At 41.7% G+C, this 19,296-nt stretch overlaps 1 protein-coding gene across 46 annotated transcripts in view; it reads left to right on the top strand.

Moving 5' to 3' along the window:
• Positions 1 to 19,296, top strand: part of TCF4 (transcription factor 4) — a 380,629-nt gene that overhangs the window by 187,198 nt on the left and 174,135 nt on the right. For 45 of the 46 annotated variants that reach the window (XM_081562905.1, XM_081562908.1, XM_081562885.1 and 42 more), the window contains one exon: positions 3,243 to 3,307. In XM_081562905.1, coding sequence (XP_081419031.1) covers positions 3,243 to 3,307 — 65 coding nt within the window. Of the gene's footprint in view, positions 1 to 3,242; positions 3,308 to 4,779; positions 5,204 to 19,296 lie in introns of those variants that run through there. The other variant, XM_081562909.1, reaches the window with a different exon arrangement.

Below are 19,296 nucleotides of genomic sequence, written 5' to 3'. Positions count from 1 at the left end.
GTGACAAAAATCCATGCCTGGCATAGAGTAAACACACACATTTAGGAGCTTTTGTGTTCACGAGCACAGATAGTTACTTAAGGATCCTACTCAAACATGTTATCAGCGTTCTTGAGAATTTTATTATCTGAAACAAATGTTCCTGAGCATTTTAAGCAGAAGACTGACATCAAGATCGTAGCTAATTTTTAGTGGACAGTTTATACAAAAGATGTATATATTTTTTTCTCCCTGGAAGTGAGGTGCCATTGTAAAATGGCTGCTTTTTGTCATTAGGAAATTAGTGGAGTAGATAGGATAGGCTTGAGAAGGTGCTTGGGTTTACCCACAGTCCATGTCCCTGATTGTTTTGCTCCCAAACAGGGATTTGGGCTCTGAGGACAGATTTATAGTTGATTTTGGGAACAAAAAGATGTAATAAAGTTAAAGGTTTACACTATCAGAATGACATGTGTTCGCTCAGGATCTCTGGAGCGATATATTTGATGGTAAAAGTGGATGCCACAGATGAAATCTTTACAAGGAGCATAATCCGAAAAAAAAAAAAAAAAGGAAAAAAAAGTGCACCTCCCAGCCTCCTGCTGGCTGCGCTGCCTCTTCGGTACCTCACAGACTTCGACAGAGTCCTGGACGGGTGCCCACTGATGTCATGGAAACACTCAAATTACTGAGAATGATTCATGTCTATGCTGGTCTCTTGTCCTCCCCCACACAAACAGGAGTAGATTTTTAACCCTGACAACTTGTAATTTGCAGTGGGTTTATTTTTGTATCTGGATAAATATTTTTTAACAAGCAAAATTAAGATTAAGCAGTCTGTATCTGATATGATAGTAAAGAATGCTGGGTCCCCGTGGCCAAGAGCACTTTGGGGATCTGCACCGCCTGCGTCCCTGCTCGGCTCTTCCCCCTCCTCTGCTCTCTGCCCACCCCTGTGCTTTCCAGTCCGCTCTCCCTCCCTTCATTTTCCTCTTTTCCTCTCTCTTCTCTCCCCTGTTTATCTATTCACATTCTTTTTCTCTCTCACATCCTTACTATTTGCATGGACCCCCTCTCTACCTTTAAAAGAATGAAAGGAATGGACTTAACTTTGTGTGTGTGTGTGTGTGTGTGTGTGTGTGTGTGTGTGTGTGTGTGTGTGTGTGTGTGTGTGTGTGTGTGTGTGTGTGTGTGTGTGTGTGAACTGAGACAAGTCCTGGCTCTCCAGGTCTATATGCAGGAGTCAAGTTGGGAAATAATGCCAGGTGGTGAAATTCTGTAGGGGATAGCTTCAGTAACTCCTTCTAGAGAAAGAAATAGATCACCTTTCTTCCTTACAATTTCTGGAAGTCACCAGAACAGGACACAAATACTCATTTTCCTTGGAAGTCAGAGTAAATTCTACCCTATCGGTGTCTCTTTCTGTCTCTCTGTTTGTCTACCTGCCTCTCTACTTGTCTTTCTAGTTGCTAAACAAGTGGACATTATGTCAAAGTGAATCATGTTCTGGTTGTGTTAAAGCTTTGTAGATGTGAGAGCTTAAGAAAGGACAGACATCATTTGATAACTCATAGAGTTTTTTTTTTTCTGTTAGTAATATGTATAAAGAGAAGTTAAAGACTGTAAGTAGCCTCCATCTGACACAGAATGATAAATAGGTCTTTATGACCATTTATACTTCTAAAACAGGTAAATGAATCTCTTCTTCAATGTAAAATCCTCATACAATGAAAGTTCTTCTCTTAGACCTCCCAGGACTGAGTCTGTGAGTTGGTGTCCTGTTTCATTGGACTGAAACTGATATGGGCATCAGTTTTCTGCTTTGCACTGAATACTGTGCCAAAAGTTGGGCGGCGGGAGTGTGTCCCCAAGTTTGAGATTGACTGGAGTCAGTGGAAAAGTTAATACTGATGGGGAAGAGGGTTGATGTTAAGACTCAGGTTTGGCTTCCTTCAAAAATCATCTTCCTGTTTTATGTCTATAGTGACTCACATACAGGATGAGCTTTTGGCTAGTTTTAAGATTTATCAAAGGCACATTCCTTGTGTGGTGTCAGGAAGGCATGCCCTCATAGCATTGTCATTGAACTCAAAGATTACAGTGAACACTGCTGCTGGTAATGTTTATGTTAACTTGAGTCAAGGGGGAAAAACTTGGGTGTTGTGAACTTCGAAGTATCCATCTAGCCTCTCAAAATACTAGTTTTGAATTTTCCCATTGGAAGAAAGAATAGTATAGTCCTGGGTAAAGAGGACAATGTACCTTAAGCTCTCGTCTCAAGGGAAGAAAGTGTCCTTCTGTCTTGGATGGGGTGGGGTTTGTGTTCTGGGCACGTGGGCGGGACTAGTCCTTTTTAATGTCCTAGTGTGGACTGTTTCCTGTAACAGTTCTTTATGTGTCGCTAGGTATATTCTACTGGTTGGATCTCTTGTAAGGTGTTTTCATTGTTTTCCTTCTGACGATTAAGGCTCAACATACTTTTTAAAAGAAACAAATGAGCTGCCTTGATTTTCAATCTTAGATATGGCTCTGTACCTCTCTGTAGAGGAGTCTACAGATAAAAAATTAGACTGTTAGAATCCGAACAAGACACTGATGTTCCGTTATCCCTCGTTCTGCTGGGTCTACTGGTAGAATCTGAAGTTGGGCTCAGAGTGGGCAATTTTTCAACAGTCCTCTTTCCCAAATGTAAATTCCATCATCATCTTGTGATCATGATGGTCTTTACTCCTGGGAAAGGGAGTTTAAATAAGAGAGAGAGAGAGGAAGAGAGACCCAGAATTTTGAATAGTTTCTTTGCTTTATTCACCATCTGGAGAGTCCTGATTGATTAACTTTGGCCTCACCATTAAGTGTCAATGTAATCAATGGGAATGACTAGGCTAGGGTCATTACATAGATAATGTGCCTGCTGTGTAAATAAAAATGAAATTGTTAAAATTTTGTGAGCAAGAAAGAAAGTGAAAATTAGGAATGACAATTTGTTTGTTAGAGAAAGTGGAGGCCATTGGAATGACAGTTTTTGGAAGTGTGGAGCAGTTTGGCTAAGAATAGGAATGAAGGATATTTTTTTTCCAGTTTATCATAGCCAGCGTGGGGAAGTGTTATTCTCTGCCTTGCTTGCATACATTGCCAGTAGTGCCTACTTTTCGTATGTAAACATCGGGGAAGAGAAGTGGATGTCTGTTACCTGAAGGAGACTTTTTTTTTTTTAAAGAAAAACACAATTTACACTTTGTTGTTGTTGTTGTTTCTCTTGGCAGGTAAAACAGAAAGGGGCTCCTACTCATCTTATGGGAGAGAATCGAATTTACAGGGCTGCCACCAGGTAAGTGAGAATCTCTCTTTGGGGAAGGGTTGAGAGAATGAGCCTGGTGAATCAGTGTGTTTTGTAAATTAGGTGATGCATTTGAGGCTGGAGCACTGAGGCACCGAAAATCTTCCGATGCCTGACTCTTTTACAAAGTAATGAAATAACACTGAGCGCGGAAGTCATAAACACCTCATCGTATCAGCACTGTATTCACTGGCTTGTTGTTATTTTTTTTCATCCATCAGCCGGTACCAGTGGCACTGTTTGCAAACCAGCGATGTCGGGGAAAGTGGTTCTATCAAAAGAGTTTATTTGCAATTAAGAACTTGAGAATTTCTTACACTGGAAATGCTTCGTGCAGACATGTGTCAGATCCTGGGTTTTGGGTGGCTAGTGCCCTAAATTATAGTTTTCATAGGGGCTGTAGGATGTTGTGTGAAAACAGGGTTGTATTGAGGGATAAAAATGTCTGTGAAAATATGATTTGTTGTCCCTTTTTGTTTCTGAATTGTTTTTGGCTGAAAGTCAAGGCCAGCAGGCTAACAGCAAAGCCGTCTCAAGGGAGGCATGCGTGAGCTAGAAAAATAAGAGTACTTTAATTAAATAATAAAATGCCAGTGTCATACAAAGGTATAGCATGTGTGTGTGTGTGTGTGTGTGTCTGGGCTTTGTGCATTTGCATACTTTCAACTCTCCAGAGAAAGCCCAGTTCTAAAAATACTATCCATAGCCAAAAGTGTAAGCTTTGTTTCAAGACAACTGAGTTTTTATAGACGCTTTCTTTTTAATTTCAGTATCGGTACTAATCACACGTTTCATATCTTTTTCTTTTTTTCCTTGAAAGATTTAGACTTTCTTTTTCTAAGAGCATTGCTTTCTTACTTTGGAAAACTCTTGATAGAATTTAATGGTTCTCTTTCAGATTCAAAGCTTTCTAGCGTTACATTATTCATCCAAACAGAAATGTACGTTCTTTTCGTGCTGGGAGGGGAATGCTTGTTCTCCTGAACCCTCTCACCCTCCCATTTTCTTTAATGATGGGGGGAAAAAATACATTTTGCTTTTTTTTTTTTAAACAACCTGTTTCATGGAACCTGGAAAATGTAAGCAGACGGTTTTAGTCATTAAATAGAGCCTGCTTGAGGAGGTGGCCTTTAGGTATCCGTCATAGGTTCCTAAAGGTGGAATTCTGGTGGAGTCGTGGTTTTTTTTTTTTCTTCTGGAGAGATTTGCATTTTTAAAGTTTACTTCTTTGGCCCAGCCACCCGTTCAGTCATACTCGGCATCTGAGAGGTTTGCTGTGATGAGGTGAACGGTGCTGGTTTAAGATCTCCCTGCTGCACACGCTGCAGAGTACAGTTGACGGCAGTTTGTTTGGAAAGAATTCTGCAGGAAAGAAATTTACAGCCATTCCAGCGCGACGGAAACATCTTTGGAATGTGAGTGCAAATGTGCCGGGGTAGATAGCTCGGGCAGAGAGCCTCGGAGTGCTGAGTCTCTGGTGTAAAGCTCTCAATTCCCGCAGAAGAGCCTGTTCCTGTGTATCTGGTTTCTGAGGGTCAAAGCAGAGGTCGTTTGAGTTTTGGGGAGAAGAAAGTTGACAACATCCTTCCTTTTCGCAGATGGTCATGGCAGAGGTCTCTGTTTTCGCCCGGCCTCTTTTTCTGGTCAACGAGAGAATAGACTTCCTCGCCCCTGTATCCTTTCTTCCTAATAGGAATTGGCGTGATTCCTCCCAGACACAAAGATTTCCTCTGCTGAGTAAGCGCGAGGCCCCTTAACTTGTGAAAGCGTCACTCAGACCGCGTGAGTCTGTCAGTGTGTGTGTGCTGGGACACAGACCCTCCCTCGGTCTGTGGGCAATACTGCCCTCGGGTGCAACTGAAGTTCGTTTTTTTGGGCAAACGCAAGGTGAGAAGTGGCAAGGGGCAGAGGGTGGATCAGAGGCGGACAGACTGGCGTGTGATGGCTGAATGTCTGGCCTGGGGAATGTCTCCTTCTGAGATGTTCGTGTCCAGGAGACTTCTGTTGTATATAGGAGCGCGGCTGCATCCGCTTTTCTTAAAAAAGTCTTCATAATCTAGCCGTGGAGTGTGGAGATTTCTTTCATTCTGATTTCTGCTTCCTGGTTGTGAGTCTCTCAAGGACCGACTCTCTCTGCTCAGCTTGGGCTCAGCAGTGGCCATAAACGGTGTTGATCACTTAAGGAGAAAGCAAAGAGCACAATTTTGGAAATTCCCCAATTGAGGAAATCGGGGTTGGAGAGGGAGAGGGAGCATATTTATGAATTTCTGCTTTCGGTGAAATTTGAGAATAGAACAGACCCTAGTGTGTCTTCCGGTGAATATGAGTTTCTTTTGAGCCGAATTGCTTTTTGAATTCCTGTGCTCCAACACCAGCTATGCAAATCCCAAAGAAAGGCAGACTCTCCGTGTCTTGGGCTTCAAGTCTAAATAGCAGATCACAGCTGAAACGATTCCCCACTGTGTGGCAAGGTGAGTGACCCATGGAGAGGGAGCTTGTTGTTTTGTCCTGCTTCCTACCTTATAGAGGTGCTGGATGGAACTCCTTTAACTGATATGCCTCGAGGAGCTCCCCAGACTGCTTTGTCATATTATAACCCTGCATCCTGTGGACTTACTGGAATAAGCACTGTTATGTATGAACATACTTCTTCAGTTCCAGTAGCCCTTTGTTTGGTCATCCTGTGAACTTACAGGAATAAGCACTGGTATAGATGAACATCCTTCTTCAGTTCTGGTAGCCTTTGTTTTCTGCAGAGAAATAGCAGTGGTAAGCAACAGGTAGCCAAATGCTGTCTTGGAGAAATAAATCATTATTATTTTGAGATGTGTGTTGTTTCAGAATGCATCAGGTTAATAAATATATGTTTATGTATATAGATGTATATATATATCCGTTATGTGTCTTTTGAGGGTGTACCACTGACAGTAATAGACATGGGACTTTTAAAAAGTGGGTGTTTTAGCTGAGACACAAAAGCTGGCAGGTTCTTTATTAGCAGATTAAATTGTTTTCATTAAAAATAGTAGTGGGATAATATGAATTCATGAATGCATTTTCACCGAAAATGATCAGAAATGAACTCGGTAACTTTTTCAGCCTTTTGAAATTGTATAAAACGTAAACTCATAGAAACCAAAGCGGCCAAATGGACATTTTTTAGTTCTCACTAAATATGGCAAAACTAATTTCAGTCAAATTGGGGTACAGAAATTACACCCAGGCTTAAAATGTTTTTGCCAACTTGCAGCCTCATACTACTTTTTTTTTTAAACTGAAAGAGAAAATGTAACTTATAATGGAAAGTCTGACAGAAACGAAATGAGAGGAAGTAAAGTTGTTTGCAAGATACTCCGATCTTCATACGCCAGCCTATAGTTAGTACCTAATGGACATCACTGTGCATGAGCAAAGGATAAAAATGTCATTTGCTTTCGGCCTCTTTTGCTGCTTTGAATAGGATGTTTGGTGATTGCAAACCTTTTTTTTTTTTTTTTTTAATCTTCCTGAGATCTTTTTTTTTATGAGGTGGTGATGTCAACACAAATACTTATTAAGGCAGAGGTTATCCCCTTAAATGGAGGTGGAGCATTGATTATCAGGAAGTGTTTGTCTTGTCTTTCTAGGAGATAGCCCAAGTTTAAAGCGATGGTTTTATTATTAATATCTTCTGGGCAAGGTTGTGTGTGTGTGTATGCGCATGTGTGAGTGTGTGTGTGTATGTGTGTGTGTGTAATATAAGGAAAGCTGGGCCCTATCTGAGACCAGTTAAACTCGCGTCTTCTGAGCTGGGCCTTTGCGTTTCTGACAACTCCCCAGGTGATTCTAATGTGCAGCTAACTTTGATGATTTCCTAGAATGTTCTGTAGGAATCTACTGTGTTTAAAAGACTTGTGTTCAAAATCTAGTGTAGCTGCTGAGCTTAACAAAGCTTTTAGATTTCTTGCCTTAATTTGACTATTCAAGACATGGGACTATATTGCATATGTACTTTATTTAAAAGGCAGTGAAAAGGAGGAGTATTCCGAACATCAGTAAGATGCCTTGAAATCTTCATACAAAATCCCACAGCTGAATTTGTGAGCCCATATCTTGTTTTCTGTAGTGAAGTCCAAGGCTCTAACCTTATCCACATTCTTTTTCTTTCTCAGCAGGTAATCAAATAGCACTATGCTGATAAAGTTATTTGATGTTTAGTTCTTAAAACCGATGGGATTTAAGAATTAGGCCTAACCTCAGATCCTTTTGTTAAGTTCTAGAAACCTTGCAGCTATAGAAGACACGGGTCTTCTCTGTATGTGATTTAGCTTGCTCATAAAGAGTCGTTTTAGATTCACTGAAATTAAACATATATTACACATTTAAGAATGGATTTTCTCCTTTCAATTCTTTTTATTTTTGATACAGAAAGAATTACAGTAAAAATAGAAAGGATATACACAGAAAAGACATGAGATCCTTTGTCTCTTCTTATGAAAATGGCTTTTAGGTCTTGTGCAAGCAGAAATACATCTTGATTTTTAACTTCACATTATGGTTAAATGTTTGATTATAGCATGCTCTCATCCGTATCTGGTTCTCTGCACCCTTCCTAGGAATCTCTTCCATCCATGTACTGTCTTGGCACTCAGCTTTGCCTTCATGGTGCTTTTCAAATGTGCCATTATTGATGTTTGTGGAATGGTGGTTTCCACCAGATTCTGTAAACTCCTGGAAGTCAGGGGCCAAGTTGGCTCTGTCCGGCCCCATGTGAACCCTGTATCTGGCAGGGTGGGGATTGTGATGGCCTGAGTCTTATTTCCCCAGCATCACTTTTGGGATCATTTTGAGAGGGTGAAGTCTGAATAGTCCTGTGTGAGAACCATATAGTCAGCAGTGTTTTCCTGCCTCGGAAAACCAAAAAATCATACCCTCTCAAAGAAGGTATGGGGCTCTTTTGGGAGCCCTTCCTTCGACCGTGCTGTGCAGACCCTGGAATGACATTGAGGGTCAGATCCTGCAGAGTCAGTTGTCACTCACTTTCTTGGACTGAGTCCTAGCTGGGTGGCCTCATCGTTCTAGGTCTGAAGGTTCCCCAGGGAGGGAATTGGAGATGTTCTCGGTTTCCGGTGGCCATGTTGTTGGAACCAAAGGTCAGACTCCAGGCCCATCCTTTTTGAATGTGCCGGTGTGGGCGGTGGGGTAGAATATTTAAAACCACCACGGTGTCAGCCATCACAGGCACCGAGTCTGCAGGGTGACGCCATCGCCACTCTGTTCCTAGCACTGTTTTTCGGGCTGCATTTCCTTCGTCTGGGGGGCGTTGCTGTGGGCATACCCCTCTCCCGACAGCCGTCCAGCACGTACCAGAGGGGAGCATGGAGCCATTTTTTCATTGCATTGGTTAACAAATATTTATTGGCCTTCAAGTGAAGTGGTAGGTACAAAGGAGAAAAGCAAAAGGAAGCTCTTGTATACCCTACCTTCAATCCCCACCAGCAGCTTTCTGGATATTAAGGGGAAGAATCAAACACCATTCATTGAATTTACAAAATTTTCTTTAATCCTACATAGTATATATTTTCAAATTCTCAGAAGAGTTGGAAAAATAATACAATGAAGTGCCGCCACTTGAGCAGTTGTTAGCGTCTGTTATGTTTGCTTTGTGCGCGTGTGTATATATGCATGTATTTTTCAGTGCACCGTTTTTAAGGGGCAGATCTCTTAAGATTTCACCCTTAGATTTTTCATCATGTGTCTCTGAAAATTAAGAACACTCAAATAGTGTTATCACCTCTAAAGATACTAACCAGAGTTTCCTAATCTAATTCCCAATCCTGATTCAAATTTCTTTGATTGCCCCCATGAAAATCTCTTTATTATCTCTTTTCCCGTCCAGCCCACCCCCAACATTGTGTTTATGCATGATATTTTGTTTTTGTCTCTTTAGAATTTCTTCTAAACTAGAGCAATTCCTGTAATTTTTTTTTAAAGTGATATTTACCTTAAAGAGAGCAGGCTGGTGGACTTGAAAAATATGTCTCCTTCTTGAACTCTTGGGTTATTTCTTTATGGTGCTGTTTGTTACTCTATCACTCGTCTTGCTTACAAATTGAAAATTAAGCTGAAAGGCTGATTCAGATGGAAGTGAAACATTTTGGCCTAAGTATCTCGTAGATTATGTGCTTTACACTGTGTTTTATCTGGAGGTGTGTAATGTCAAGATGTGTTGCTGTTGGTGACACTAACATTAACAACTTGGTAGAATTAGAGACCCCCAGATCTGTCCATTGTAAAGAAACCTTTCCCTCTCGGTAATTAGCAAACAATCTTTGTGTTGATTTTTTTTAGCACTGGGCATAGATCCCTGTGCCCGTGTTCCCTAACAGTCTTTGACCTGATGGTTTTAGTATGTATTGAGGATACTTGCCTGAAGCAGAGGGTTTTGAACTACTGATTTAAAAAAAAAAAGCTCCATCATTGCTTCTATGTTGATAGCCGACAATGAAAGTGATTTCTTTCATTGTTTATTTCAGTGCTGTCAGTTTCTGTGTTCATACATATACAAGTATACTGTTAATAATCCTTGTATTATATATGGTTCCTTACCTGGAGGAGACTGGCAGTATTAAAGCGTCCTTCAAATTTCTTAAGATATTTTGATAAGAAAAATAGGTTATGACTCAAGCTAATGGTCAGAAATGCTTTAATTGCAGGAGGGAAGACATAATTATAGGCTGTGTTTCCTTACACATAAACTCTAGTATACTTTTGCTATAATTTGGAACCTAGTGACAGCCTGTGTACCCCTAACTATTAATCTTGCCATAAGCACCAATGTTTCTCTAAAATTCTCAGATTGCTCCTCTATATTTTAGTAACTGTCCTTAAAGATCTCACAGGGTCAACCATCAGTGGCTGACCAACTGAGTCAAGTGGGTTACTGTGATGTCCGGTTGAGTTGCTCTGTGAGGGATCACTGAGATGGTGAATCCGTGCATCCATTCACAACCCAGACTTGGCTGATGAATGAAAGTCAAAGTGAGTGAATTTTTAAATGTTAGCTTGGGCTCATTTTAGAGGAAGCTGACAGGACTAATATCAGGTGCCAGTATAAGTTCCCAGGGTGATTATTTTTACCTTTATTTAATAATTAAGAAAATGATGCTCAGAGAGGTAAAGCCAGCAGACCCAAGAGTCCCCCCAGCTAAGTGTCAGAGCCAGGCTTTGGACCCTGAAATGCCTGGTTTTAAAGCTAGTGCTTTTCTAAGTTCTGTTCCCTGCTGCCTGAGCTCATGGTGAGGTTTTTAGACTCAGAAATAGGTCTGTATGAGAGCCCATTGGAAAACCACTTTCAGTAGAGAGTAGAGAATCTGGATCTAATATACTGCCTAGAATGGAGGATCTTCTCAGGGTGCTGGAGCTATAGTGGTGGGGATGGCAGAGAGGAAGGCAGGGCTCCTCACGGCCCAACCTTTAAAAAAAAAAAAGAAAAATGTACCACATGGGACTGTATAGATAATCTATTCTATAATGTCCTCAGAATTAGCATGTGCAATTTCATTAAAACCAGTGAAGATTTCCTGTGACAAGGCTGGGGTAGAATATGCCAATTCACATTTTAGCAACAGCATGAACACTTTCTTGAAAATGTATGGATTTTCTTTGGGCCTTCCTTTCTGTGCGGTGCAGGCAGAATATGGTTTGCTATTTCACTAATTTGGATTCTTTGTAGATCAAATTATTGTTCTTCCAATACGAGAACTATATAGAGTGAAATCTGGGAGCAATACCTTTTTCAGGCTCTTTAATGTGACCTAGTAATTTTTTTTGATTGCGGCATTTAATTCACTTGTGAAATATATAAAATGACAAGTATGTGTTAGAAACATACACAAGTCGTACAGACAGTTCAGGACAACTGTGCATAACAACCATTGAAAATGCTTCGAGATGGTTTATAAGACACCAAAAACATGAGGTCCTTCTATCCTAAGTGAAACTTCACCAGATTAACTTCTCTTTTCTCATGAAAAGTATTTGGGGTTTTTTAATAAACCACTAGTAATTAGGACTACAATCCATCTAACTTTTGATACATAAAAAAGAGAGGGGATATCAGTTAATGACTAAACAATTGACTAATTGTTTTTCAGTAATTGGTAAAATTTGTTGTTGAAATATACCTGCTCATACTATAGAAATCACTATAGCTCTCTAGCTTCTTTCCATAAAAAAGACAGTAGACTCACAATTCAGCATCAGGAATTTTTCAATATGGAATGGCAGAACCATTTATTCCTTTGTGTGTGATATTTCTTGAGATGGCTTCATCACTAGGAAAATTTCCTGAAACTCTTAAAACTAAAACCCCAAGTTAAAATAGTGAGAACACTGCAAGTTACCCACAAAACCCCATAATCTTTTTAGAAGTAATTATTTAAGAAAGAAACAGGTAACGAGTCTGCTGTTGTGCCTGATGGTGGTAACTTGCTTAGAATTGAAGAACCTCATCCTTTGAAAAATTGTGTGTGCGTGTTCTCTTTGTTCGTTGTTTAGTCGCTAAGTTGTGTCCGACTCTCTGTGACTCCATGGACTGTAGCCCAGCCAGGCTCTGATGTCCATGGAATTTGCAGGCGAGAATACTGGGATGGGTCGCCATTTCCTTCTCTTTGTTTATGTGGGTTTCTTTACAGACGCTTTCACTCACAGATAAACAAAACTGAGCTTCCTAAAGCAAATACCTATAATGTTAACTGTGTTATTTTTTATCTAACAGAAGTAGTTTCTTTCGAGAAGAAAACTGGCATGTGTACATAGTTGCATTTGTTTAGTATTCCTAATACACAAATATTTTTTCACAGTAAAGTTAAAATCTGGTGGGATAGCATCTTTAGACTGGCCCTTCTCTAGATTTTATTGGCTAGAATATATTATCACTGTTATAGTGTTATGGTACTTAAGGAAATCTGTGTAATCCTTGATTCCATTAACCTGTCTTTTCGAAAGACCTCTTCGGTAAAGGCTTTCTATGATGCTTTAAAAAAATACTAACTATGTCTTATTTTTAACCCACCTCAAAGTCACGTTTACGTGAATTTGGGATGACAATTCAATGCTATGAAAGCAATTAAGGAAGAACATCTCTAAGATTTTTCAAGCAGTGACCATCCTCCAGAGCTCTAGATGTGGGGGTCTCTATGGGTCGGGGTTTTACCCGTGCATGTACACAAAATAATCCAAGCTCATTTGTACCATGGTAATGAACAGCAGGGCACTGAATTTTTTCAGTTTTATTGGTATTGTATACAGTAAGTTATTAAATTTCATCTCTGTAATACACCTGCAGTAAAATAACAAAACATTGCTGCACTTAAGGAACATGTGTGTGGTACAATGCCCTCCCCCATCATTTCACTGCCCCCCCAAAACAGCTGCTTACAGATTTCAAGATCCATTGTATATATTCCCTTGAGCCCATCTCTAATAATCGAGACACATCTGCCATTGCAGTATTATAGGCATATGTAGTTTTATTGAAAACTATACCTGTAAAAAAATTAAATAACTCTTACTTCAATTAAATTGGCAAGATACCTTTTGCAAAGATCGTATTGCAGACCTCTTGAGACCCAGTGAGTTCATTTTATTCTTATGTTACAAATCACTAAATACGTTATTTTTATTTCACTAAGTAGCTAACTTCTCTCATATTCTGATGACAAGTCACTTTCATTTTTTGTTAGTTTTGTTTTCCTTCCCCCCTCATCTTTACACACATACACACACACACACACACGCACGCACACACACACACATATACGCACACATAAAAGCTATAGGCAGGAAACATCGAATCTGGCTACCACCAACACAGGATACATAAAGTCAAAAGAAAAGGACCGTAAAATATACCTCTAATTCTGAAGTGATTATCAAATAGAAATAAAGGTTATAAAATCAGGATAAAATTCTTAACTCATCTTACGCCTTGATAGAGAGTTTTATAAGCCTCTCAGACCTATTCAATTATCCTGTTAGAATTGGGAATAATATAAAGAGGAAATGAGTTAGTAGGTGATACAAAGCTTATATAGGTGGATTCCAATTGGATTAAATCCCTTACCTTAGCATTAATATTTTGTTGAAGATTGCATCAGTAGTGATGCCTATGAAATAATTTTTATTCAAACAGAAATATTAGTAAAATATTCACTGAAATCAACTAAGCATAACTTTCTTCTCACTTAAGGTATGTAGGGTGTCAGTGTATATTGTATGGTTATAATAGTGAATATGAATAGTTATTCATTATGAGTTAATTATGCCACTCTTACAGCCATGTAAGATTAGCTAAAAAGCGTTTGTAATTTGTTTCATGTTATAATGGAAAAGTCTAAAGATAGATGCCAGCTATATAAATAGAAAGAAAACTATATACCCTTTTGAGAGAATATGAAGGTGTCTTGACATAGTGTCATAGAAAGAATATTTTGTGTTCTTCAAAAGGGTTGTATGTGAAATGGACAGAGGGAATAAGAGATGGCTCCCTGACCCAAAGTGAGTGTAGACTCAGAAGATATTCTCTGATGAGAGTTGATGGATTTTTCACAGGAGGAAGTCACAAATAAATGTCAGTGACAGTTGCCATAGAGAAGATAGAAAGTTGGGTTGCGTTACTGATCCCCAGTTTGGTTTAAAAACAGTTGCGTGTTTCAATGATGAATTTTCTTTTTTTGATAAGAATATTGGTTAAATGACCTACAGTCATTTGGTTTCACGTGGGGTTGCCTGGATCTGTGAGATTTTGCTCTGTCTGTGATCATCCAGGGTATTTTCTGCCCCTCTTATGGTTCACATTCACAGACTCGTGGCGGTGCAAGCCTGAGTCCTAGAGTCATTGCTCAGGGTTAAGATCTAAAGCCCCGAGAGAATCAGAATTCAAGATCTTACAAGTATTTCAACTTTTAAGTTTTTTTAGTAGAAAATTCATTATAAAATTCTAAACAAATTTTTTGCACAAAGCTCACACATGAGTTGGGGAACACAGCTTAACTCAGGCTATACCACTTCTTTGAAGTCCCCATCAACTGAACTTTCTTCTTTGGATGTGATTCACTCCTGTGGAAAGATCCATTACCAGTACTTTTGAACTGTGAAGTCTGTCTGTCACTCTGAGCTCTGCAATTCAGAACTGTCACGTGTAGCGTGACTGGTATAACATGACATCAGCGGTGGTAAAAGATTTGCTATGGACAGTGACATGTGGCAAAGAGGAATGTCAACAGCTGCTACTACTGTGACATCGTCCCTCAAGGAGTCGGTCTGCATCTCTGCCATTTAACTGTGCCAACCCAACAGGAGTCACTAATATGGACCAATTTCTCTCAGCCCTACTCCCACTTAACTACCAAGTAAGATTTGCTTCAATATGTTTTCAGAGTGCAAACCTTGGGTGCCATTTTGTCAACGAAACAAGTATTTTAACGTTGGCATTTTGTATGTGAGGGAAGGGGTTATCCTTTGATTTATTTCTAGGAGAACTTCCTTTCTGTTCCCTTTTGCAGAAAACACATCTGTCTTATCATTCTCGAACTTCACACTGTCTCCATTTCATAGTTATAGTTAGTCATTCAGTCATTTCCGACTCTTTGTGACCCCGGACTATAGCCCGCCAGGCTCCTCCGTCCATGGGATTTTCCAGGCAACGATACTGGAGTGGATTTCCATTTCCTTCTTCAGGGGATCTTCCCAACCTAGGGATAGAACCCAGGTCTCGTGCATTGCAGGCAGATCTTTACTGTTCTAGCCACTAGGGAAGCCATTTCATACTTGATTACAAAGCATATTTATATTTCATTATATCCTAGGTAGCTGTACTACCCCCTCATGTTTCATAGTGTGGCTTCAGAGCTACTCACAGACACCAGAATTGGAGGCTCCTGTGGAATTTCATCCAAAATGTCTCCCTTAGTTACCTGGTTGCAAATAATTTTATCAGTGACCTAGATTATTTGTACATACTGTTCTAGAAATAGAACACAGAAATCCTAGGTCAACTCTGGACAACCTCAGCCAGCAAGTGGAGCACACCAGAAAATTCAATAATAGTATACTCCACCACACCTTCACTTGGGTGCTTAGTGAATGCTTGTTAAATAATAGCACCATATTCCCTGCCCCCCAGGATCATGTTATCACTGTTCTTGGTAGAGGATTTGAACTAAGAACAGTATAGTCACCTAACGTGAGGCTCTAACATGCGTTTTCACATTGATACTCTCATATCTGTTGAGATATATTTTCCAAAGGGCTAGAGGAAAATTTGGCAATTACTGATGCGATAATTCACCTCAGGTATTGTACTTTTGACCGTGAATTTTATTGGTTGAACTTCCTCTCAGGATTAGTCTTTCCATCTGTGTCTGTTGGCTTGACGAATGTGGCTGCTCCCCATTCTGCCTAGACTGCCTCCTTCATCCCCATAAACCCTCAGTTCTCAGATTTGATTGATTCTGCTTCCTTTACACTGACCCCTGCATCCCAGTCACCACTGTGGCTATGTCCACATCTCCATTTCCCTCCATCCCCACCTTCTCCCGGAGAAGGCAATGGCACCCCACTCCAGCACTCTTGCCTGCAAAATCCCATGGATGGAGGAGCCTGGTGGGCTGCAGTCCATGGGGTCGAGAAGAGTCAGACACGACTGAGCGACTTCACTTTCACTTTTCCCTCTCATGCATTGGAGAAGGAAATGGCAACCCACTCCAGTGTTCTTGCCTGGAGAATCCCAGGGCCAGAGTCACCTGGTGGGCTGCCATCTATGGGGTCGCACAGAGTCGGACACGACTGAAGCGACTTAGCAGCAGCAGCGGCAGCCGCCTTCTCCTTCTCACAAGACTGCTGGAGTGGTTGTCTCCAAAACTCCCCGATGCTGTTACACCCTTGCCCAGCCTCCCTCCATGCTTCAGGGAGCCAGCCTTAGCATGATGCATGGGCTCTAGAGAGCCTGGCCCCTGCCTTGGCCTTCAGCTTTGTCTTTCCCACTCACCACTGAGACCTTGTGTTACAGCCACACTGAGCCACTCCGGGCTCCCTTCAGGGCTTGTCGATGGTTCTCTCTGTCTTTACAAGGACCTTTCCATTGGCCTGGGACACCTTCATCTTGCCCCTCCTTCCCCTTTTCTTATGTTCCTTCACCAGATGACTCACACTGTCTGTCCAAGGCCCAGCTCACACACTGTTCCCTCCAGGGGCCCTCGTGTTAGACTCAGGCCAGAACGAGGTGGCACTCTCCATGCCCAGGTAGCCTCTGATGCTCTGCACTCGGCCAAGCCAGAGTTGTCACACTCTCTGCAGCCAGAGAGCACCAAGGACCAGGCCTGTCATCTCCGCCCAGTGCCTAACGGGACACTTTGAGTGAGTGCTCCGGAGTCAGTGGATGGATGAGTCAATGGATAAATGAACCAACCGCAATAACAAGTTATGGAACTTGTGACCCCAGTGAGGGAAGATCTATTTTTAATTCCCATTTTATTGATAATGAAACAGACTCACAGCCTTTCCGTCACCATGGACAGGAAGTGGCAGAGATAGGACTAGGGGACACAGTCCTTTGGCTCCAGATTTGTCCTTTTCCCTACTGCTTCATCCGAGTGTGGAAGCTCTTTGTGATAGCCGTTAGTCCACAGTCTCCTCAGAGCTGCTTCTGGCTCTCTTCTCACTGTGAACTTACGTATTGTCTAACTCACTGCACTGGGACCTCGATTAGTAGGGAAGGCTGCATTAAAAAAAAATCTTTTGGCTGTGCTGTACAACATATGGGATATCAGTTGCTGTGGTTCAGTCAGTAAAGAATCCGCCTATAATGCGGAAGACCTGAGTTCGATCCCTGGGTTGGGAAGATCGCCTGAAGGAGGGCATGGCAGCCCACCCCAGTTCTTGCCTGGAGAATCCCATGGACAGAGGAGCCTGGCGGGCTGCAGTCTGGGGTCGCAAAGCGTCGGACACGACTGAGCGACTAAGCACAGCAGTCACTAAGCAGGCAGTTCCCCGACCAGGGAGTGAACCTGTGACTGCTGCACTGGCAACGTGCAGTCTTAACCACTGGACTGCCAGGGAAGTCCCAAGACTGAATTTCTAAAGGCGGTATGATGGAGCCTGTAATCTATATGATCAAGATTATTGTCTTTAGAGGGTCAAGAAAGAATATTTGGAACGTCTCCCATAAGGACTACAAGTTGCATACCGTGTGGTGCATATTTCCTGCATTGTCTGTTACCTGTCAGCGCTCGTACCTCTACTTCACTGCCGAGAGGACCGTGGTCACGTTGTAAAGAACCGTGGTTGTCTGAGGCTGGAAAGGCCCTGAAGCTCAGGGGTGAATGTAATCCAGCTGTGTTTTTGTCACTCAGGTTTCCTCCTCCTCCACTCTTCCTGGTCCCTCTTGCTTGACAGGGGCGGGGGTGGGAGTGTTGGAACAGGGAAGATGGGATTGAGTTGAGCGATCATGATTGGCTTCTCTGTCTCCTGCATGGGATTCTTTTCCTCATAAACTCAGTACAGGATATGAAAGAAAAATGATGATATGAGTTTTATCTCTGTGTATAATTTTGAAATGCAGAAGGATGGAATGTAAAAGTAAGAATTTGTCACCTGGTTTCCCAATGCCGCTTAGTAGGACATGAGAAACTAAAGCTCAGAGATGTTAAGAGACTTGTCAGCATCATACAGCAGCCCCCATTCATGTGAACCTCCGCACAACAGTTAACGTTCCAGTAGTATGTAACACTGACATTTTCTTAATATTTGATGTCTTTGTAGCTGCTTTCTTCCAAAGGCCACAGGGCTGCCCTGGACCATGATGTAATAGCCAGTAGTAGCCGGAAATACATCCTGAAGAAATTTCTAGAGGAGTGTCCCTTTGTTCAGCTACCACTGAATCGCATCGTCACGGAGCCAGAGGGTGTCATTTGCTTGTAAATACTGAGTTTTTGAAATATCACTGTAACACTGGAAAAATGTTGTCTCAGAAGGTTGCCAAAGTGACAGAGTCCCGACATTGTAAATACCAGCCAACACAAGTGCTTGTAAATGACAGGAACGAAATATACTTGACTAAATCCATAATAATCACTGATAACACTGTTTACCCTCAGTGACCAGGAGCTGTGAACTTGGATAAAAAGCACATGTGGGCAGATATCATTCATGTGTCAGAGCCTCTAGCCATTCCAGCATGTTTTGATGGAAAAGCTCCCTAAATATGTAAAAGCTTTGCAATAACTAAGAAGCAAGTGTGTAAGGTAGGGTGTCTGGCAGCCCTAATGGAACGGGAGAGAAGCTTTCCTATCTTCAGCAACCTAGGGGGTTGATAAGACAGCCGTTGTTCTGGTCAGAACCAAACTGTGAGCCCAGCTGAGCGGGACAGTCACTGCTTTTATTTTCAATGGATGTGATTCCTGGAAGGTCCATCTGCCATAAGCAAGAGCTTACGCATACACCATGTTCTCTCGAGAGAAAGAAGATGCGGAAATGAACTTAGAGATTAAAAGCCTCAGAGCAGCACGGGCAGGGTTCTAGGAAAGCCTGAACTGGACTTGGCGCTTGAGAGGGACAGTGAGGCGGTACAAATTCCTTGCAGTGCTAATACCTCTAGAGCCTGGGCTTCTCCTTAGTAATAACTTCCTTTTGGGGAAATGACTGCCTTCTTCCCTCTTCTGCTCTAGCATAAAAATGGTGCCTGGCTATCAGAGGCTCCAGGACGAGATGTCTAAGGTGGCAAGCCCGTGTTCCTCTGGGAGGTGGCTGCTTTTGCTGGTCCCCATCTCTCCAGGGGACGGTAGAGACTGCACGACAGGGGGCCGGACCCTCCCAGTATTTCAACTGACAAAAGAGCTCTAGCTGGTGAAAGAGACAGGGGCGTGGTGTGGTCCCAGAGGCCACTCCCATGACTGCTCTGATGTGCACCAGGAAGAGCAGGGTTTGCCTGGAACGACCTC

The sequence above is a fragment of the Giraffa tippelskirchi genome, chromosome 14 (genome assembly GCF_054371585.1).
Source record: "Giraffa tippelskirchi isolate mGirTip1 chromosome 14, T2T-mGirTip1v1.2.pri, whole genome shotgun sequence".
NCBI lineage: Eukaryota > Metazoa > Chordata > Mammalia > Artiodactyla > Giraffidae > Giraffa > Giraffa tippelskirchi.
The sequence above is the reverse complement of the archived record's forward strand: the minus strand, read 5'-3'. Positions and strand labels throughout refer to the sequence as shown.